Source organism: Apiospora marii (assembly GCF_038362585.1).
Source record: "Apiospora marii strain CBS 49790 chromosome Unknown utg000011l_segment0_segment0, whole genome shotgun sequence".
Taxonomy (NCBI): Eukaryota; Fungi; Ascomycota; class Sordariomycetes; order Amphisphaeriales; family Apiosporaceae; genus Apiospora; species Apiospora marii.
In genome coordinates, this window is record NW_027117382.1 from 1591173 (window position 1) to 1613366 (window position 22194).

At 55.3% G+C, this 22194-nt stretch overlaps 7 protein-coding genes across 7 annotated transcripts; 5 read left to right on the forward strand and 2 right to left on the reverse strand.

Moving 5' to 3' along the window:
• Window positions 1–29: 29 nt before the first annotated feature.
• Window positions 30–5354, forward strand: PG985_013557 (uncharacterized protein; the record flags this gene model as incomplete). The annotated part of the gene is made up of 1 exon (XM_066833323.1): window positions 30–5354. One exon carries the CDS (start codon window positions 30–32, stop codon window positions 5352–5354), a length of 5325 nt encoding a protein of 1774 aa, XP_066678063.1.
• A 667-nt stretch (window positions 5355–6021) lies between these two features.
• Window positions 6022–6917, forward strand: PG985_013558 (kinase-like protein; the record flags this gene model as incomplete). The annotated part of the gene is made up of 2 exons (XM_066833324.1): window positions 6022–6028; window positions 6145–6917. The coding sequence occupies 2 exons, from the start codon at window positions 6022–6024 to the stop codon at window positions 6915–6917; spliced, it is 780 nt and encodes a 259-aa protein (XP_066678064.1).
• Window positions 6918–8864: 1947 nt separating this feature from the next.
• Window positions 8865–9395, forward strand: PG985_013559 (uncharacterized protein; the record flags this gene model as incomplete). The annotated part of the gene is made up of 1 exon (XM_066833325.1): window positions 8865–9395. The coding sequence occupies one exon, from the start codon at window positions 8865–8867 to the stop codon at window positions 9393–9395; it is 531 nt and encodes a 176-aa protein (XP_066678065.1).
• Window positions 9396–10248: 853 nt separating this feature from the next.
• On the reverse strand, window positions 10249–11214 carry PG985_013560 (uncharacterized protein; the record flags this gene model as incomplete). The annotated part of the gene is made up of 1 exon (XM_066833326.1): window positions 10249–11214. The coding sequence occupies one exon, from the start codon at window positions 11212–11214 to the stop codon at window positions 10249–10251; it is 966 nt and encodes a 321-aa protein (XP_066678066.1).
• A 4351-nt stretch (window positions 11215–15565) lies between these two features.
• On the forward strand, window positions 15566–16213 carry PG985_013561 (uncharacterized protein; the record flags this gene model as incomplete). The annotated part of the gene is made up of 1 exon (XM_066833327.1): window positions 15566–16213. The coding sequence occupies one exon, from the start codon at window positions 15566–15568 to the stop codon at window positions 16211–16213; it is 648 nt and encodes a 215-aa protein (XP_066678067.1).
• A 1087-nt stretch (window positions 16214–17300) lies between these two features.
• Window positions 17301–17741, forward strand: PG985_013562 (uncharacterized protein; the record flags this gene model as incomplete). Its single annotated transcript, XM_066833328.1, has 1 exon — window positions 17301–17741. One exon carries the CDS (start codon window positions 17301–17303, stop codon window positions 17739–17741), a length of 441 nt encoding a protein of 146 aa, XP_066678068.1.
• Window positions 17742–19673: 1932 nt separating this feature from the next.
• Window positions 19674–21834, reverse strand: PG985_013563 (uncharacterized protein; the record flags this gene model as incomplete). The annotated part of the gene is made up of 3 exons (XM_066833329.1): window positions 19674–21373; window positions 21485–21667; window positions 21717–21834. The coding sequence occupies 3 exons, from the start codon at window positions 21832–21834 to the stop codon at window positions 19674–19676; spliced, it is 2001 nt and encodes a 666-aa protein (XP_066678069.1).
• Between the last annotated feature and the right edge of the window lie 360 nt (window positions 21835–22194).

The window sequence follows — 22194 nt, forward strand, 5'->3', positions numbered from 1 at the left end:
AAGGGAATGCCCGTTTCTGACAACTCCCGATGCATGATTTAGCTGTGTCTCCAACCACCACCACCAACCGGTCGCCTTCGCCGACTCCGTCCCCCGAGGCTCGCCCAAATGTGCCGCGGCGGCGTCGCAACCGATCGAGGAGTCCCGCCCGGGAAGAACCACTGCGGGAAACGGTGCTGACCTTGCCGATGCGACGAAGCGCCGAACACGACAGACGTGGGTCTCCTCACCAGTCGGAGGGCGCAAGTGCGTACAAGAAACCTGTTGTTGCCCAGGCTCCCTCCCCGGCGCCAGTGGAACAGGATAAGAAGAAAAGCGACTTCCTCCAACCCGCGGCCCCCATCCGGCCCGCCTTGAAGACCAAGTCCACGCCAACATATAGTTACCCGCAGCCGCTTCTACCTGATGCATCCCTGTATACAAATCCCCAGTTGAACTTGGATGGCGAGAGTACCACTCTGGAGGAGCTAGCTCACCTGGTTCGCCTGTCCAAATACCAGGAGCGCAAGCGCGCAAATACCCGGATACGCTTACAACGAAGCCTGGTCTCGACTGCCCTTTCCGCCAGGCTAACACGATGCGGAGAGATTACCCAGAGGAACCTGGCCGACTCCTTCCGGAACGAGGATAAGAAGGCATTCGCTAACCTGTACGGCGCCATCCACGATGTCCGGAATAGCTGCGAAGACACCCGCCGCTTTGCGCTTTTGGAGCCCGACATGGAGAACCTGCAGTCTGCCCGCCTTTCCAGCGAGAGTTTGGATGATCCCAGCAACACACCAGGAAACACCGAGCCGGGCATGTCTGTGACGCCGTTCCTGAATGACATATCGGCCTCTGCCAGGGAGGCCTTCCTGGATTTCTTCACCCAGCTACGGACCAACCCTCACTACCTGGCCACGCGGCTGTGTTCGTTATCCAGTACCGAGCTCAAGGCTCTAACTACGTTTCACCAAGGATTGGAGCCCATAGAATCCGTCTTGCCATTCAACAACCGTCCCAGTGGGCGAGGACACGGACAAGCATCTAACCGGGGCCTTGGATCCAGCCCCAGCGCAGTCGAACGCCTGCTATCCTTCCAGAGACACGACCCCCTCTCTGCTCTCATCCATACATGCTTTGCCAACTCAGCCGGACCGGACAGTGCCGAGGACAAGCGACGAACCGAGATCTGGGCCAATGCGTGTGCGCGGCTAATATCAGAAGCTAAGAACTCTGCTAGCGAGACCATACTGACTTCAGTTCTCAACGTTTGGTCTTCCATGCGGGACTGGTCCGGCCGGAGCAATCTGGAATGGTACCTGATGAAGATCCTCGAGGACGGCGCTTTCCTGCTCGACCGGGCAGAGGACTCTAATGGAACCAGATTCAACATATCGGAGTGGACCCACAAGGACAACATTGCGGCTGACGAGTTCTACGACCGCGCTATTGACGAGCTGTTTGAAATCATTGACGATGAGGATGCCACCGGTATCCCTGAGGGCCTTCTTGAACTAGGTAACGAGATCTTGCGCCGGCTCGACAGCAGGTTCGTCGAGAGCACTCGAAGATGGTTCGTATCCAAATGGCTCTTCTCTTCTTGGTTACTCTCCGTGGTCATCCACCCGGAGAGTTTTGGCATGATGTCTGAATATCATATTACTGAGTACGGAAGGCAGAAGATTCTCAAGCAGGTAGCCCAGCGTGCCCAACAGCTGGTTCTGGACATGACCTGGAACAATCCCCACAAGCCCGTCTCTACTCCACCCAAGATCAAGGGCCATGTGGAAAGCATCCTAGGCCGCTTCAAGCCATCCAGGGCTCAGAGGCATGCCAGGCTCCTGCCAGCCCGGTCCATAACTTCTCTCAGGGAAACGGCTGAGGTCCATCCTTACCTGGTCATCAGCCCCGCTGATATCATTACCCTGGTCAATGCCCTCTTCCCTGAGCAGCGGCGCCCACATTCCGCTCATTCCAGTATCCGGTCTGGTGCACCTTCAATTTCCAACTTCTCTGCCATTTCCCAACCCATATCCATTGGTACTTCGCGGAGTAACTTTGATACTGCTTCAGTGTTGAGTATGAGTGCGTCTTCTGTCCTCAGCGAGGCCACGACATCCAAGGAACCACTTCTGGAGGATCAGCTTGGACATGGTCCTCAACGTCATTCACCGCCACTTCCTGATGCTGCCACCCAAAAACGCCTTAGCAATTATGAGGAAGACGGCTACCGCTTGCGGCTGGCCATGCACGAAATGGTTCAGATACTGGGACCAGAGGTTGTCTCGGGAGCTTGCCATCCCTGCGCAGAGAAATGGGCTGTGGTGTTCATTTCTGCCGACGGACTCGGCCTGTCCTTGCAGATGACATATGACCCCGACGATGAGCCAGAGGAAGAGAACTCATCTACCACTAGTGAGACCGAGGATGAGGACCTCGATGAACGGCCAGAGTTGGACAAGGACTACCACCAGTTGCGGGATTCCGTTCTGAAGCTGGTAGAAGAGTTCGAGATACCACAGGGGCTCGAGGAGGGTGGCGCCAAGACTACTTTTAGTAATCGCGCGTCTGGTCTCAAGAAGTACAAGTCAAGGAACAAGATCCTAACCCCAGAGTCATCGATGGCCAGCCGGAACCCATACCGAAGACGTGAGCCTGGAACAAGGTCGTCCAGCAGCACATTCAGTTCTCCCACCCAGCCATCGAACAATGGTAAGGAACCGGAAACACCGGACGAACCGGAGGAGCCACCAGTGCTTGTTACTATGCTCACGGCTGCCTCATCCCAATCCAGAATTCAGTCCGATTTCGTGTCGGCGCACCTGTACTGGAAGACACTACAGCAGCTGAATGCCTTAGCATCGCCTTCTTTGCGCAGGAATGGTTTCGCTACACTGCTCAACATCTTCTCCCGTGGGCCGAGAGACTCCATACGCAGATCAGCCTCCGCCATTGAAGAGTACGATGCCTGGCTAGTCTGGCTCAAGCAGAGCCAGGAACGCCATGAAGGTCTGATTGACTCGATGATGAAGCGCCTTCGCGCGCTCCGTGACAAGATGTGGTACGTGACTGACGTCCACAATTCGGCACCATACGAGCATACTCGCAACATCTGCAGTGCATTGAAGATCATGGGCGTCCCACGAAGATGGGGTGCTTTCCAACGTACCCGTGCCCAGCTCTCTCGAGGTCCTGCAGCCAACTTTCTTTACCGCAACGAATCTCAGATGGTAGATCTCTTGGCTGCCAGTGAGGAGCAAGGTGGCCCCAACAAGCTGAGCGATGATCAGGCCGAGAAGACGGCCAAGTGGCTCGAGGTGAATGGCATCGAGAACTTCTGCCCAGGCGAAGAGCGTATACACCGATTCTGCTGCGAGGTCGACAGCTGCATCAGCAAACTTGTTGGCGAAACCATTGAGAGTGGTCCGGTCCTATGGTCAAGTGAACTCTATACACGCGACCGGAAATCTCTAGAAGGCTCGAAAGCTTCGGCGAGAGAGAAAGAGAACTACTGGAGCGGCGACGATTCCGCCAGCGTCATCAGTGATAGTCGCTACACGTCCAACTCAAGTCGGCCAAACTCGATTGCTCGAGATCTGCGAGCTATGACGACGCACAACGTCAGTCAGCTGTCTATCGACTCCAGGTACAGCTATTCGAGAGCAAGCGTTGCGATATCTGACGTTTTCGACTCGCAAGACTACTTCGGAATGGCTTCTCCGGTGCATGCCATCGATTCCAATGCCACCTTTTGGTCACCATTCCAGTCAACGATGCCGTCTTGCAGCTCGGTTGTCTCCAGAGCCCAATCTCCAACGACAAGTATCACAAATCTGTCGAGCGCCTTCTCCTACCCACCTCAGCGCCCCTACCCTTCCCAACAGGCCAATGGCCGCCCAGGCACTTCAACTTCCTCCAACGAAACCATACATCTTCAGCGGCTTTCGGAGGAGAAGCAGCGTTTCTTGGAAGAGCTCAAGCAGACATTGACAACTCTTCTGCTGTCCGAGTTTGGGAACTACGCATTCTCCAACGGTTCAGAGACAGACTCTTGGTTCGGAGGTCTCGGCCAAGAATGCATCGATCGTCGGCAAGCACAGTGCCTCGATCAGCTTGCTGCCAGGAAAGAGAGTTCCGGCAAAGGCACTCCGAAGCACAGAGTGCTTGGCAAGAAGAAGAGCTTTGGCAATCTTCGTGGCGCAGGTGACCACGGCAGCGTCGATGGGGCCGGAGAAGGTTCGGAAACCGCCACTGTCCTCAGCAATGACAGCTCGGCCACGGTTGATACTGCGCGAAGCCGTGGGTCAACCTCGACAACCAGGAACGAGACTCCCGACTTCCCATTCAGCAAGGCGTACAAGCGCCTTCTGGGGATGTTCTGTGTCCACCCTAACCCATACGTCAAGCTTGACGCTATTAACAAACTAAAACATCTGATCATAGCATCACTGTCGACAAGTGGACGTCGACCTAAGTGGGGTCTGCGAAGCAACGCCATGGCGCACGAAGATGGCAACGCCGTCCACAATTCCAAAATTATGGGACAAACTATTGACAATGTCAGAGACCGTCGGTCGCAGGCCGTTCAATCGCCTGTTCTTTCTCCTATGCAGCCGAGATCGGGCATCAAGGACGATGCCCGTTCTGTCATCTCAATCAACCCCGCAAGCACTGATGCAATCGCCAATGTGCTCCAATCCCTCTTCCGGGACTCCGGCATCCGCCCGAAGACGCTTTTCAGGGATCTCCAGTTTATTGCTGCTCTGGTTCCCGCCGATACCCTTGACAAGACCGACAGGGGGAAGGCCTTCTGGGACATGGGTCTTGCAGCGCTGGCGGTGAAGCAGGACGTGTGCCACACGATGGTTGAAGTTGCAGATGAGATCGTGAAATTACATACTCAGACACAGCCGAGGAAGACCTCAGTGAGCAGTGAAGGCTCAACCAACACGACACGCTCAGTGATGCCGTACTCGCTGGGAGATGCCGCCCGCATGTGGACCATCACGGCAAAGGAGGGAGACGCGACGGCACAGAGAGAACTTGCACTGTTCCACCTGACCAACCCCGAGCTGGTAGAACGAGCAACCCTGCCGCTCTCCAAACCTCGCGAGGTCTTTAAGCAGACCGTCATGGAGAAATTTGGCGCGCGGTCCGGTGGCGGCTCCCGACACTTTGGCGAGCGGGCCCGGGCTGGACTCGGCGGAACTGCGCCCTCGATGGGCATGAACGACGGTGGTAAGGATGGTGATGTGAGGAGCGACCCCGCCCTCATGTGCGTCGCAATCCACTGGATGGAAGCCGCCGAGCAGGGCGGCGACGAACTGGCCAGGACGTTCCTGGGCCAGAACGAGATGATGGGCTTGGGATGAGCACAGTACCCTGCCCAGAGGAGGAGGCGAAGGAGTAGGCGCACCATTTTCCTTTCCGTTTTATCATTTTCCTTAAAAACATTATACCCCTGGATATACCGCATTTAGTTAGCCTCCTGATATCATCGTCACCCATATGGGTTTTCGCAAACTGGGTTTGGATGCATACATCATGCTGTCGCTGTATGGGCTTTCGACTCCAATCTTTGTTGGAAAGGAAGGGAAAGTCCATGGTCATTTTACGCGCTTCGCTGGCTTGCTTGTGAGATACATGTCTTCATCATGGTTTTCTATCTCTTTCTTATTATTGGATATCCGTCCTTTTTTTTAACTTGATGTTGTCTTCTTCATCATCCTTATTATCATTATCAAATGTAGCGGAGTTCGTTCGTATACATGTCATGCATTTTCATATGCCATTAACTTGGCGGGAACCATCCCCCATGGATGGGGGGAAGGCTGTCTGAAATACCCTGTTTTTTCCGCTTGTCCAACGTTTTCATCTCTTCTTGGGCTTTGTTCTCTCTGGTGGTTCGATTGATCATGAGGATATACCATTGTGTTTGTTATGTTGCCGCTGGTGCCATCAATTTTGTGATGAGCCTCTCTTTGCTCGATGACCTCTGGGCTTCTGGGGGATCTGTCGTATAGATATTCGAATGCGGTCATGACGCGTACGGTGACAGTTAGGGCTACCCTTCTTTCCGGTAGTGGGATATGGATACATTAATTCAAATAACATCAATGGGCTGATTCATGAAGTATGATGATGTGGTTTTTTCTTGACTAGTACAAGCCCGACAAGAAGACGTGGAGGATCGGAATGCCCTGGGGCCGTTAGGAGAGCCAAGTGCCAGTGATCGTGATCGTGATGCTTGTTTCTTCATCAAGCGGCCCGACCTTTCACTGCACAGCGAGTTCCAAAAGCACGGCGTCGCTTACCTCCTGCCACAGGAGCTTCTACACGAGGCCCATGTGCTGGAGATGTTCCGGGGCCACCCGCACCCGAACATCGTCAGGTACCATGGCTGCCGCGTGAGGCGGAGCTTCGTCACGGGGCTGGTGCTGGACCGGCACGCGTGCAGCTTGGAGGATTACCTCGGCGGGGAAGAAGAGGGCGGCGATGGCAGTGGCCGTTGTGTGGAACTTCTGCAGAACCAGGACAGCAAGAAGCGGTTCGTGGACGAGTTGGAGTCGGCGGTCCAGCATCTGCACGCGCTGGGCTGGGCGCACAACGACATCCAGCCCGGCAATGTCCTTGTGGCCATCAGGCCCGGGACGGGCGTCGCCAACAGGGACCATGACGGCAGCCGTGCACAGGGGCGGCCGCCCGGGAAAGCAGCAGTCGTCATCCGGCCGATCCTCATCGACTTCGAGTCGGCGCGCAGGGTGGGCGAGAAGCTGGGGACGAGCCGCGGCCGGGACGGCTGGATCGACTGCGATAGGAAAGACTACCGGACGTCCGAGGTCTGTCATGATGTTTGGGCCCTGGATAGGATGCACGAGTGGGTGGATGGGTATCCCTTCCGCGATGGCCAAGTTGATGGAAACCTGCCCGGGTGACGTTTAGGAGTTTGACATTATGATGTGGTTGTTTACATTATTGTTATTAGGATGGATGTTGAAATAAAGTTATTTAGTAGAAATGCGTGTCGAACTTTCGTCCCAAGTCTGCCCTCGATTGTGTAGTAGGCTGGTAACGGTCCAAGCCAGTTGACAACGGCGGCCCTGGTTGAGCTTCAGGGGGATCCAAGCTCAAAATACACTCATCTTTGCGAATTCGAGGTAAAAGAGAGAGCGTGTAAAAATTTCCACCCTTCACCGCCAGCTTGCATTCGTCGACTCTAACCGCGTGTCGGGCGCAGCTTCCTTCCTTCCTTGCCTTCCATTGTGTTTACCTGCCTTTATGGCCTTGCACGCATCTGCGCAATGGCCATGCAGCTTGTATCCATCCAAAATATCGTTCAGTCAATCAAAGATCGCTTAGCACATCACCATAGGGGTCTGCCAGGGTGGCAAAGAGAGAAAACAAAGCGCTGTTTTATAACGCTTCATGTTCTCTTCTCTTAACAGCCGTCACCCCCTTTCTGGCTTTCACTGATGTCGTGGCCAACCCTTCTCGTCTGGAGGGATAAGCGCTCTGGTTTTCATCGCTAACCAAAATTTCATATGCAAGCAGTTATATAATTGGATAAGGTAAACTTCTAACATCCAAACAGAACATCCGATGTGGTGTAGTGGTTAACATTAGTCGCTCTCATTCCTGAGTTCGTTCTAGAAGTCGTGATCTGATCCGACTAGCCCGGGGTTCGATTCCCCGCATCGGAATAATCTTTTGCTCTTTTTTCAGCATTTTGCCAACGCAGGATTATTTATCCTATTTCTCTTTTGCCGAGTGTTCGTACTGAAATGGTGGAATCACCTTTTCTCTTATTTATTATCTCGACAATGCGTGAGTAATAAGAGTTTCATTCTCCACCGCCGTAGCAGTATGCGGCTAGCTGATCATCCTCGTTGTCACCCCATTTAATCACCCCAACATCGACCACTTGAGCGGTAAGCTACCCCAAACCGTCTCCAAAAACCACCCAACGCCGATGACAGCGGGTACCTACAGGCCATGCCGTTCCCATCCCAGCCCGTGCCGCGCCCATTAGAGCTCCCCCAAGCCTCTTTATTTAGCTGCGTGCATTACTCCCTAAATTGACGACCAAACTCAATCCCAACGGGTGGCTCAGTCAGCCAATTAATTATGCATCGCATCTGGAAGCTCTTGGTTCTTGATCTCGTATCCCAATGCATCGCCAGAACGAAGATTTTCCATCGCCTCGCTCCATGGGGAGATGGCCAAGTCTGGTAAACGGCACAGACCGTCCGCGCCATGTCACCTCGTTGGGTAATTAGGCGGCGGGGGTTTTCTGCAGGCCAGTAGTCAGCCAAACCACCCATTCGGATTCCACATCTCCAGACCGCGCTCGCGAGACTTGCCAGCCACCTCAACGTATGTATCTCATGTCTGGTCTTTCTCGTCCCTCCCCTCCCAAAAGAATCACTCCATTCCTGGGAGATGGTGTTCCGACGCCCCATCTACCAGGTTGCACTGCTGCTGGCCGATGGATCGTTGTTGGCATAAGTAGGTAGAGGGCCGAGGAGGTTCTGCCGTCCACATGTCGTCACGCCAAGCAATCGCACCTCGTATTTTAACTTCCTGGATATTGATCGCCCGCTCGCCCGCCCGCCGTCTTCTTCTCCGCCAAGCCAAGCGGTAGGCGGTCGAGAACGTTACGTGCCGAGTGCATATATAATTCGGGGTTCCTCCTCGTCCTGCTAGGCGGTCTGGTTCGGACTTTGTTTGTTACCACGTCATTGTCACACAGCCCGGTGTCGAACCCACGGACGCGTTACACTTCACAGATACCCCTCAAAGCCGATATAATACCACCGGAGGCCACGTCGCGCCTCGTCCACACACACCATAATAATACTGTTGCCGTAAACATACCCGGAAAGATGCTGTCCCCCACCGTCCTCGCCCTCTTTGCCAGCGCCGCCGCCGCCGCGGCCGTGAGCAACGAAGGCTCCTGCAGCACCCAGACGGTCTGCGCCGACTACGTCAACGACTGCGGCCAGATGTACGGCGGCTGCTTCTCGGCCTGCACGCCCTGGCCGAGCTTCACGCCGCCGCCCTGCACCCTCGACACCATCAGCGTCAGCACCACCGGCACCATCACCTCGGCCCCCGCATCCTTATCCACCGCCGCCGCAGCCGCAACCAGTTCTGAAGGCCTGCCCTGCGACGGCAGCCGCCTCTGCGTCGACCACGTTCGCACCTGCGGCACCACCGCCGTCCTCACCTTCGGCGGCTGCTACCCGGCCTGCTCCCCGAGCCCCATCTACACGGCGCCGCCCTGCCCCACGGGTGCGCTCGAGCCGGGTATCACGCCCCCGCCCGCCGCCAGCGCGCCTTGCGGCGGCACCACCGCCTGCCAGGATTCGTTGAGGACGTGCGGGACCTCGACGGTGCTGACCTTTGGAGGGTGAGTCAAACCATCCCTTGTTTTCATATCATGCTCGTTCTGTGTGAATGGATGGATGGATGGATCATGCTAACCTGTACGTGACCCACCATCAGTTGCTGGCCTGCCTGCTCGCCCAGCCCGACCTTCTCGGCGCCGCCGTGCCCTACGCCCACGGCATAGGCGGGATGAAGCTATGCTCGCTCGATTGACGATGGACTTTGCCAACCCCGTGTCGTACATCCCGGTTTGGTCTCTGCGTGTCGGTAGTCCTTCCGCCATGCGATGCGTTGCCGGATGCGTTGCCGGATGCGTTGCCGGATGCGTTGCCGGATGCGTTCCCGGTGTAGCGAGATGCCAGCATGCAGCAAATGCTAAAAGTTATCCCCTGTACATATAAGCCACGTAGTATCATGCTTAATGCCACATCCAATGCCCACTCATTCATTAGCAACCTGCCTCATGCTGGTCGCGTAATGCACCGATTTATTTCGGGTAAAAGACCTACAACACTCCTGCCGACACATTCAGTCACATTTAGAACAGACAGTTTCCAGTAAAGTTGATAAAAATTGATATTTCGAATCAAAACGCGGATCTAGGATATCATTGCTAAAGCATCCCCCGAAAAATCAAAAACGCCATGGGCCTCTTAAAAGAGACCACTGCGGGTATCCCAGCCGCTTCGAGCCCCGGACAATTCTAAGAAATATGTAGGACCAGATGCCTCTCATGGATGTTGAGATTTTTTCTTCTTCTTGTATGTACACTGTTGTTGATTTCGTTTTCATAATTCGTTTCCCCACACTGGAACAGACCACAATTGAATGGGTCCCATCCGCGTAGTGGGGTCAAAGCGTGACAAAAAAAAGGTGCTCTTAAAGCATCAGAGCAAAGAGACCGACCACAGCACCCATGGGTGCCAGGGCGTTGGGTACGGCAGCGGCGGTGACGATGGGAGTGCCAGTGGCTGTGGGCTTGATGCCGCCCGTGCTGCCAGCGACGGTGGTCTTGGAAGGACCGGTAGGGAAGGGGGCGGCAGGGGTCGACTTGGTCGTGCCGGGAACGGGAGCCGCGGGCGGGGGCGCCGCGCTGGAAGAGCAAAGGCAGGGCGCGGTGACGGTGGCGGTCACGGTGACAGGCGCAGCCGCGGGCGGGGGTGCGACGACCGACTGCTTAGGGGGAGTGGCCGGGGCGGCGGGGACCGAGGCCGAGGCAGAGGCGACGGCCGAGGATTGAGCCGGGGGGTTGTTGTGCTTGGAGCCGCCGTTGGGGGGCGAGGGCATGCAGTGGAATGCCTTGAACAGGTCGGCGCCCTTGGTGAGGGTGCTAACAACGCCGTCGCCGAGGCTGGCGGCGGCTGTCTTGGCCTCCTGGGGGCAGTTGCCGACGACGCCATCCATGAGCTTCTTGGTCTCCTTGCCGATGCTCTGGAGGCCGCCCTGGATCACGTTGCAGAGCTCCGACTGCTCGAACTCCGTCTTCTTCTTCTCAAAGTCGCTGGCCAGGCCCTGGCCGATGGTGTTGATGCCGGACATGAGCGGCTGCAGGCCCGAGATCTCCTGGAGCGTGATCTCCTTGCCGGACTCCTTGAGCGAGGAAGCGCACGACTTGATGGTGGAGACGAGGTGCTCCGTGTCGGTCTTGACCTTGGACGCGTCCTTGCCGTCGTAGGCCTTGATGGACGTGTCGAGCTGCGACATGGCGCCCGAGACCGAGGTGATGAGGTCCGAGACGGACGAGGCGTCGCCCTGGGGTGTCTTGGTGGGAGGACCAGCATCGCCAAAGGTGGCGATGGTGCCGGTGGCCATGGCCACGACGGAGAAAAGAGTAGAGGCCCTCATGATTATGACTTAGGACTTAGGTAGGTGGGTAGGTAGGTATAACGAAGGTAAGGTCGATGGTATTGGTCGAACGAGTGACTGAATAGACTTGGTAGTACTTACACGAGCAAGTAGAGGCTGGTTGGTGGACTGGCAAGTTGCTGTGGTGAGAGAAGCAACGGGATAAGCTTTTGGCTGTCGAAAGCGGCTCTGCTTTCTTTATAGAATCGTGAGGCGTGGGCCGAAGGAGGGAGGGAGAGGGGCAGGGTAGGTGCGCCGAGCCACACGGCCTCCGATGCGATGCCCATCTTGGCTTGCACGATGATATGCCGACCGCGATCCTAGCTGGCTGGGCGGTGCATGAAGGGCGACCGCACCCTTGACGTCAACCCCACCGTGCTGCCGTCATTGCAGGGTGGCTAAGAACCAGTCGATGGCCTTCCAGGGTCAGAGGGTGTTGCCAGGCTTGTGTTTCCAGGGACTTGGCAAACAGAATTAAGGGACGGAAACATTGTTTTCGAATCCCTGATACCCTCGCAATGCATGATCTTGGCAGAAACTTTGCGGGCAGATACTGGGCAGTTCAGTCCAGGGCGCCAACAGTCATCCAGACAACATGGGATGTTTGGTTTGCGCAGAGCACCGAAGACTGACTGGTGGGTCGATGGGGCAGTGAAGGAGGAGGGGAAGGGGGATGCTTGAACAGAATGGATGCGTGGCAGGCATCATGATGGGACGATTCCAGGGGGATCTCCTGGCAGAAGTCATGGATCGACTTACTCTGGCGCTTTCTCCATCACGGAGGGGATGGCTCGGCAGTGACCAGACCAAGAGGCGTTCCGTGGTGCGTGATTACGGTGGCGATCATGGGACGGACTGAATGGACCATGAACAAGAAAGCAATGGTCGTCCCAAGAGCCGGCAGGTTTCATCCAGTCGCAAAGGTGCAGTGGTGGAAGTGCCTTCGCGTAGTCAGCATAGCGCCGTTGGCTGGCGGGTACCTGGCAGCGAAGCCCGGTTCTGGAAGGACAGAGGCGCTCTGCGGTACGTGATTCGTTGGGCTAAATTAGCTGGGCGGGAAGCGGAGGTGGTCGCGCATAACAGACGCTAGGATCGTGAAACTGCACGCGTTTGAGGCATTGGACCCCGGTCTCCCGCCACTGCCTACCCTGCATTTGATGGGCTGGATCGACCAAGGGGATTTCTACACGACCCCAGACCCGTCTTGGCCAACGACGCTTGACGTAAAGACTGGATGAGAGAGCCCAGGAGCCTTGGAAGATTTGCATCTAAACCCTTAAGCCGGGTGCTGATGACGGTTGGGTCCATCCAAGATCCAGTCGCTGGCGATCTCTCGTCGGTGGATCCGGGCAGTAGATTTTGGCTTGACTGGCCAGGAGAGCAGCCGCGCTACTTTTAGCAATGTTTGACTTTCACCGACATCCTGAAAAAGAGTCATCAAGCCAGCCTGGACTGTGGCTTTGAAATGCTTGATTTACCTAGTTCGATGCGAACAAGACTTTGCTTTTTCCGACAATAGTCCGAGAATGACACACGTGCCCGTCGTTCCTTGAGGCCAGTCAATGTGTGGTTGGCCGGGGATGGCATGATGGATCTTGGGCCCTTTCATTTCGCGCTGGGCACAAAGGCCTGCACTGAAACAGGTGACAGGACTCGTGGGTGTGGTCGGGTGCAGTGCTCAGGTTTCGGCTCTTAAGCGGAGGGCAGTTGTAATAGCATAGATGCGCTTACCGATGCGACCCGACCGAGCATTAATGCTGCGTTTCTCTCCGTAGCATCGTGGCTCGTTTGCATGTATATCTTCATCAAATATTGGGCGATCGCGTCCCGCATCGTCAAGGCCGACAGTCAAGGAAGTGCTGAGTCCGAAAAACCAAACCGCGCCTATCAATAGAAACACAATCGGCATGAACGAGGGATAAGCTTTTGCGAATAAGGAGAAGACCCTACATCCCAGGAGCCGGGCGGGCACAAGGACGGGGGGCCACCAGAAAGGAGGCACGACAAATCTTTGCTTGACTTTCCTTTGGGGCGGGGTTGGGCTGGGCTTAGGCTGGGCGGAGGGCGCTTGCTCTTGCCCGTTCTTGCTTTCCAGCGGCAGCCGTTGCCTGCCCCGCTTGGGCCATTGCCAATTTCGACCACTAACACTGACGCATTGCAGATGCAGCACACTTTGGACATCTTCCTGCCAGCCAATCTGGCAACTGCACATCACATTGATCGGAAGTCGGATCAGCATACCTCTGCCAACTACCTACAGTATGCAGACTTATCTGCCGTACCCGACCAGATGCATGTCACCCTTTCATCATCGGATCTTGCGGGGCCAGTCGTGCCTGTCTCCATCGGATGGTGATGCCTGTAAACCCCTCTGCTCTATATACCTGCGCCGTGGCTTGCGCCAACAAGCCTCGGGCGGGCCATCGTCAAGCTCGCTTACCCAGTCTCAAAACCAATCGAGCGCTGTCGTTCTGTCCCTGGCGCACAATGATGCAGAAATGATGAAAGGGCTTGGCTACGATAACCCGGGAGACTGCATCTGATTGGCCCCCAACGTCGCCATTTTGATGTTCATGAGCAAACAGCCCCGAACACAACAGATTCTCTCACGCCCAAAGACTCACGCTTGCAGCCGCCGTGTCGACTTACATAATGCCAGATTGTCTCGTCGAAATTGTTGAGACGTGTTTGGGCTTCCTATATAAACATCCTCGACGCAGCTTCACGAGACGAGGGGAAGTCCCTTCTGAAGTTCCTCTTGAGCCCCCCTCCTCCCTTCCGATCGAGTTAGGCAACGGGATATGGTAAACCGAATGAGACGACCAACTAGAAGGCAAGGCCATGTCTTGTGCTACACATTATCCCACGCCCTCCGCCAACGCTTCCCATTCCACTGTTGGTCGCTTCGTCCCCGCCCTCCGTCGCGGGATCAGCAATGCCGAGTCAACCCGGCTCAATAGCGCGCGAGCTGACTGGCTGCAATTTACGTCGCCGTGATAAGCACCTTACAGCATGCTCGCCTCGGCGGCGCTCGTCTCTCGCACCAAATTGATCCAGCAACTCCATCCAGGTTAGGCCGCTTGCCCAAGCACAGGTGACGTTACACTGGCAGGACTTTTTGACGCCATACTGACTTTGGGCTCTACCCGGGCATTGGATACGGCCCCGGATAGCCTCAACGTGGGCCACCAACAAGAGCGTCTCTCCCTGGCCGAACCTTCGAGCGGCTTCCCCAATCGTGCCCATCCGTACAGCAGAACCCCCACTGCCCCCTGCGCTGGGCCTCACCGGCGCCTCTCAGGCTAATACGACAGACGTGGCCGATACAAGCAGCGCGGAGTACGGCAAATCTGCAGCGATCATCTGCGCGGGGATCGTCTAGGTGCAGGTTCTCATTGGCCTCTGAAGAAACAGTTGCAACGGTATCCCCGAGAGCTCCAGCTTTCTTCATGCAGACCGGTCGGTTACCAAGATTTGATCCAGATGCACGGTAGAGAGATCAACGTGTCACCAATGGGCAATGGTTTCTGTCGCGTGTCTTGTGCGGTGAATATCTGTAAAACTTGGGAACGGCTACGGTGATGTCATAGTCGACAGTTTCCATGGTGCCATTTTGTATCATGGCCATCATCTCGACGACGGCATATGTTCCAGGGCGAGCAACTCGACACCACTCTTCATCGATGACCAATCGTCCCGTCCACCCAGTGATTCGCAAACAGTCTGGACCGTTCGAACAACCTAAAGAGCTTGGCGCTCTAGTCGCCGAACAATAATGGCCAATTCATTTGCAGAGATGCCAGCTGTTTTGACCGCCTTTTCTCCTTCAATGCCCAACCATCTTCAGCCCAAAGGTGACGGGAGAATCGAAGGCCGGATGGAAGGAATCGTTCAGGACCTGTCTGTGATACACCGGCATTGTCGAGAATATGGGGAATATAGGGGGCGTGCGAAGTTATCACCGCATCATTGACAAGCTATTCTCGGCATATATAAAACTGGGAGTCCTGCTGAAGTGTGAGTCTTTTCAGTCCTCGAGAATTCTGCCAGAGATAGAAGAACTGCAAACAGACCCAGCAACAAAACAACAACTTTTGGGGCATGTGATATATCCGGAATGGTGCCATATTAGCTAAGCCATGTCTCATCATGTATGCCAAGTTTTTCTCGTCGATATCTTGACACTAAGCCTGTTGAGTAGCACCGGTCTCCAAGGAGCGACAGGCATAGCCACAGGTCTCGCGGCTCAAAGAGCTCAGGCAGCTCCAAATCGTCCGGAAGCTACCCGTGCCGGTTTCTCTTCACCGTGACTGAACTTACTTACGCCCCCACTGCCGCACCCTGCTTTGACATGTTGAATAATCAACTGCCGCCTCAGGACTACTCCGAGTTTGGTCCGAAGATACCTGGCAAGGTGTTTCGTTACAACAACGGCGATATCAGCGTGGCCAATGGGTTTACGGTTAGCCCGGGGAGACCGTACTACGACCTCGACGACGAGATGTCCTGCCGCCCGAGCACGATAGGTTATGATACCGATCGGATGCTGAAAGACGACGGCCAAGTCGTGAGGCTGAGCGAGAGGACTTGGGTGCCACTGCAGTGCTACTCCACGGCCACCATATATAACTGCGGCCCCTTTGCCCCCTGCCTCTTCAAGCCCGGGGACGCGAGTGACCCCAGCGACCTCATGGCGTCCGAGTACATTTTCCGCATGATGCATTTCACCAACGAAGGCGGCGTAAGCCGGGCCATCACCAACGGCGGGATCCGGAAGGTGGCCGGCAACAACCCTACCTGGGTCGGGTCGCTGGTGCCGGACAACTACAACGACCGGAGGACCTCCCAGGTCTCCACGGGCCTCGGGGGCGAGTTCTGCCTGCTCATCGGGCTCATGGCGCTGGCACAGGTCCGGGGGAACTGCGATAGGGCTTTCGCCACGGAACCGAAGTGGCATAATAACCGGTGGACGGGGGAGGAGGAACCCCCCTGGCTGTAAGTGATGTGACAGACAAAAGCATACATTAACTTCCTTCCATCCTCACCAGACAGGAAATCTCATAGCTCGCAGGGCCGTATGATAACGATGAACCGCGGGGCGTTGTGGTCGAGATCGCCCATGAGAGACCTGACGGCGAGGGAAACTTGCCCGTGGGGGGCAACTGGCAGGAGATCCAGAATTTTGAGTGGTTTGGTATTGCAGTGAGGGAGTTATGAAACTTGGTTTACGGTGTCCTTCATGTTATCTATGTTGAACAATTTCTTCTGAGCTCCCTAAATTTGCTTGATATAGGATAGCTTGCTATTTATTTCTGCTTTTCCCTTTTCCGTTCGCAAGTGTACTTTCTGGTGGACTTACTAGATACGAGTATTTAATATGCGTTTAGTTTCTAATTGCTGCTTATTTTATCTATACGAGAAACCAATAGAGATTGCCAATAAAGTAGTTTTAAGAGTTTTATTCCGGCTCTATGGTGCTCGCTATAGATACTACACCAACGTGAGATGCTACACTTCCCCAAAGTCTTTTCTTATAGAGCCGGGAACGTTCCCACTGGGCTCTTGCATCCACACGAACACCGATATGCAGTTTTATACACATTCAAGCTGACACGAGTTGTAGTCAGTTGTACTGCATGTTCATGACTACTGGCTGTCAAAAGCGAGAGAATATGGCGCAGCCACTATCTCCCTTAATTCGAAAGATCCAGATGCGAGTATGCCTAGTGGGCGTAACAGCCTATGATAAAACAGGCCCCCATTGGCCGGCAGCCGCTGGGTATGATGGAATATGTGGAAGATGGGTGAGAAGGCTTAGCATGCGCTGATTGAGTGGCGCAGTACTCCTCCTTTTTTCCCTTGCCTGGGCCAATCGTAGACAATCAAGAGGTGGGACGGACTTTGGACTGGGCCCTCGAGAGAGGGGGAGTGCAGTTTTGTCAGATCAGACCACATAGCCACATAGCTGCCCCAATGTAACTAGGCTAGCCACCTCATAACCACCCTTTGCTCTCACTTCATCAGATATTCCTTCCTTCAATGTCCCATTTAGCCTCTCATCCTTCTACTTGACTTTCAGAATCGCCATGTCATTTGGTTATTCCATCGGCGACTTCGTCGCCGGGTACAATGTCACATACCGGCTGGTTCGAATCCTGGCCGAGTCTCGTGGGGCAAGTATCGCGTACCAAGAAGCCATGGTCGAGTTGAGAGCTATGGAGCAGGTCTTTCTGGAAGCCGGTAATCTGGTGAATAGTAAGCTCCATTCTCGGGACATCAAAAACGGCATCGCCTGCATCGTCTTGTCGACAGTTGATATAATCGATAGCTTCTACGAGCGGAGCAGGCAATACCAACAGCGGCTGGGCGAGAGGAGATCGAAGCGTGCAAGATCTGTGGCTAGTCTCGAGTCCAGTTGGTGCAAAGTTGGCTGGACTCTGTTCAAGAAGGAGGAGCTCCGGGCACTGAAGACGCAGCTGCACGAACGTTTGACGTCGGTCCACGTGCTGTTGGGAATGGCTTCATAGTAGGTTCCCGTAACCCTATGGTCTGAGATTAACAGCTGACTTACTTTGGGAAGCCCGAGCAATCTACCGCCCGATATTGCACAATATCAAGAGACGCAGAGTAGGGGTCTTCAAGAAGCAAAAGCGGCTGCAGCTACTGGCGAACCCAAGGTGGCAAATCCGTGGGATAACAAACCCGGATATTCAGAATCCAATATCTCCAAAAGAGGGCACATCCCACCACAGAGTGGGGACAGCCAAACAGACCTTTCAGGACGCAACGCTTCAGCACCGCTACAACCTAGAGAGACCAGCTACGTGCCTGGAGAACACGGCCTGGAAGTCGTTGGGTCGAGCAATGACAAGGGATTAGAAGCAGAAGATGACACAAGTAAGCTTTTAGGCCATGAGGCGAATTTCACCGAAAAGGCCGTAGACTCGGCCAGCCTAGACCAACTATCTGCTGCGGCTGGTGATGCTAAAGAGACGGCGCGACTCAAATCTATACTTGAGTCACTCGAGGAGAAGCTGGCATCCATCTCGGCCAGAGAGAAGGCAAAGGAGCTAGCCGAAGCCAAAGCGAAGGAGGTGAAACAGCCGATCAATTTCAGAGATGCGGTAGGAAGGAAGTACTCATTCCCCTTTGAGAGGTGTACTACCTGGCAGGTGAGACGCCACAACCAATCAAACCGGCAAGTCCAGTCGCTGACAGACATAAAACAGGGTATGGAAGAACTCATCAAGCTTGCGTTCGTACAAGTGGATATAATAGGTCCGCACGTAGACGCAGGGCATTACGACATTTTCGGCCCCGACGGCGAACTCATACTCCCACCAATTTGGCCATCAGTCATCCAGCCGGGGTGGGCTATAACCATGCGTATGTGGCCAATGGACAGTAAACCCAGGCTTCACCGACCACGGATGATTCCACGGCAGCCATCGGGAGGTCAGGCGCCACAAGGAAATCCTGGACCACGGGTATCTGAAGGAACACCAGGATATCAGAGGCCACAAGGAAACCAGCCTCCGCTAGGTTATCAAGGACCTCAAGGATACCAGGGAGCACAGGCCTATCATTTACCTAGGGGGCACGAAGGACAGCAGGCATACCGAGGGCCATGGGGACCCCAGGGACTGCCAGGGCATCGTGTTCCTCAGAACCACCATCAGCAACCGTACAGACCCCCGTTACCCCCGATACCGTCGCGTTATCCCAAAACTCGAAGCCCTTCAATCTCTTCGGAAGCTACAGATTCATCGGAACCTCAGAGTCCCTCTATATCTTCGGACGCCTCGGAATCGGAGGATTACCCTCAGAGCTCCGATATGTCTCCACTATCTACGAGTCTAGAGTCTCCGAGGTTTCAGTCTGAATTATCAAGGGAAAAGGGCGCGCTACCTTTGGCAACCATGACAAAGCTACGAACAGCCTATGACTCTCAAGGAGGGAGAGTAGATGACGGCGACCAACCTAACCCAGGGGAGTCTAAGAAAGTGTCTCTAGACATAGATGCATTTAGGGATGAGGAGAGCCCTTTTGCTTTCATGTTTGAACCCCGCTCAGACGCAGAGCTTGTGGATCCAAGGGTCGAGAACCAACTCAAGGGCTCACCAGACAGTTGGTATAGTTGTAGAAGCTCAAACTCGGCGGATGTGATGTGATCCCTTTCGACACAGCATATTTATCTAAATGCTGAGACATTGCAGCTTATCATGAGTTATTAATTACTGGCCACTCTTATATCCTCGTAACTGGCGGAGACACTACGTCGGACGGAAGGCGAGACAGGCTGTGTAGGTGCATTCCCATGCCAGGTCTCTCCTAATCCAACAAGACCACCGCCGCCAGAGGTTCGGTATCCCTAGCAATAATCTCGGTGTTGCTGGGCTTTTGGAGCATCTTATAAGATCATGCATGCCCTATTACAGCAATCCGGTTGGGTACCTTTACTAGATGATGCTGTACTTGCCCCCAATCGCCCCGTTAGCTTGGTACCAGTCAGATGTCGCCTCCATGGTTCCCAATCGCATGTAGTAGCCTGGAAACAAGGCCGATGGCTCGAGCAGCAACCCGTGATAGCGCGTCTTACGCGTGCTGCCACCCCACGTGCTTTGAGCTATCTCCACGCAAACCAGACTAATCTCCGTGATGTCATCGCGTGGCTCTAGATCGAGCTGCACTGTATGACTGCCGCGGCCGCCGCTCATATCGTCCGAGAGTTCCCATTTGCAGCTTGTCGATGTCCCTGTCGACATCGTTCGGGTAGTCGTTGCGATACAGCGGCACTTGGCTGCAACCGCCGCGCCCTCTACGACGATTCGAGGTGGACGACGCAGGCTCGTGTGCGAGGCGCTTGGACGGTCCGTGATATCCCATGCCTCGTCGGGGACTTCCAGGACGGCCGACTTGGCCACGATACCGTCCATGTAGCCGTGCGTGGAAGAGAAGGACGTTTGGTACAGCCATGACCCCGGGATCGACGCCCAAGACCAGGTCGGGAAGTTGGGGTTGCGCACGGGAGGTTCATGGGGGGAGGGCACGGTCGTGGTGGCCCAAAGGAGCGAAGCCGGAAGCCTCTGGGTCCAAAGACCGAATACGTAGTCGCCGAGCTGTGGCGGTGACCGCAAACGCCCGTTTTGCTCGACCGCCGGCGCCGCTCGCCGCTGGTCGCTCGCTTTGAAGTCCTTTGCCAAGGCCGCAATCGCCTTCAGCCGGTCGTCGTCGAACGAGAGCTGCATCGCGAGGTACTTGGCCAGCATGACCTCCCAATAGTCGCCGAGGCGCGGCGCGGTCTCCGGCGGCGAGTGCAACGCCTTGTGATGCCTTTCGCGGAAGGGCACGCTGCTGCCTAGGGGCGTGCCGAACCATACGTCGGTGGGTCGGCCGCATTCGCACCGGATGGTCGAGGAGCATTCCCAGACGACCTCCTGGGGCCCCATGTGCAGTATTCTTCTCGAGAGGAGCCGCTCTTGCAAGGCCCAGGCTCGACTGAATAACTGCACGGATGGGAAACTGCCCGCTACCACGCTGTCCGTCATGTCTATATGGGTGGGTATCCGATGCAATAGGACCGGCGGCGTTCCGTTACCCGTGGGACCTTGGTCAAGCCACATAGCCGGGTTTCTCTGCGGTGGAAAGATGGTATGGCTGACACCGGGTGCATCGTCGGCGGCAATGGTCAGCCATGCGTTGCCGTAGTAGGACCCCATCTTCTGCGCCTCTTGCGACCAATCGTTTTCGTCGTCTTGGACGATGCACAATGCATCGATCCAGAGGAACCGCGCCGACAAAGCCCGGGCAACCTTGATCACATCCCGGAAGAGAGTGGGGACATCCTCCCAGAGGATCCTGGTCCGGTGGGAGTCTATATTTGCTTTTGTCGTGGTCAGGTTCTGTCCGCTGCCCCAGCTGTAGCTCAAGGCTATATAGGGGCCACTGCACTGGTGGTGGTCTGTTTCGCGTAGCACAACATCTAAACTCTCCACCCCGTCGAATCCAAGATCAAGGACTCGTTTAGGCAACGTGCAACCGCGGCCAACTTGGCAATCCGAGTGTTCCTTGTCGCAATGCGTTATCCAGTGCTTTAGATCTCGATACCATTCGTCCGAGTCAGGAAGAGCTGGCACCTGCAGAAGTCTCCGGGCTTTAGCTGGTAGACACAATACGGAATGATGTCAGCCTCGCCGGGCTCAGGCCATTCGCGACAAATACAGAGGAAAAAACACGAAAGCTGGTATCAGGGAAAGTACATAGACCATACCATCGCTGGGGTTGATGTAAAAGTCCAACCAAGGCCTTGGATGGTCCACACTGGGGACAGGTCCATAGTCCAGAGCCCCAACACGGAGGAACACATCCTCTTTCTGCTCCCGCCCGACCACCAAGAAGGCCAGCAGTCGGACGTGACCCCATGCCTTGGCGTCTGGTAGCGCGGCCGACACCCCTGCGTAGACCAGCCGACATCTAGCGCACGCTACTCCGGACGATTGCACCTCTCTGGCAAACGGCCTTTTGTTCCATACACTCAGTCCCGGCTGCCGGAAGAGCGCTTCGCAAGTTGTGCACGGGGAGAGCGAGATAGTTGGCAGGTCCAGCATAGAATCGAGCCATTGTTCGGGTGTGGCTGCCATGTCCCCATCCGCGTTCCTAGCCGGCGCAGGACAATCGTTGTGGTGGTAAGCTCAGATCCGTGAAGGAGGGGAGGGGGGCGCGGTTTAATGGTGTTGCCCCTCACCCAGCCGGTAGCCCTATTTTAGGCGCTACTTGTTAGTGGTGGGCGTGCTGGGCAGAGCCGCTGCAAAAGATGCGACAGGGGTAAAAGCCAACACCGACAATTCCCTGAACAACACGCCGGAGATGTCTTCAAGTCATGTGGGAAGTTGCACTACACCCACAGAGCCATTGTCTCTTGGATTTATCATTAGCTTTTACCATGAGCCAAACATAAAATCCAAGGTAGCGGTAATTGGT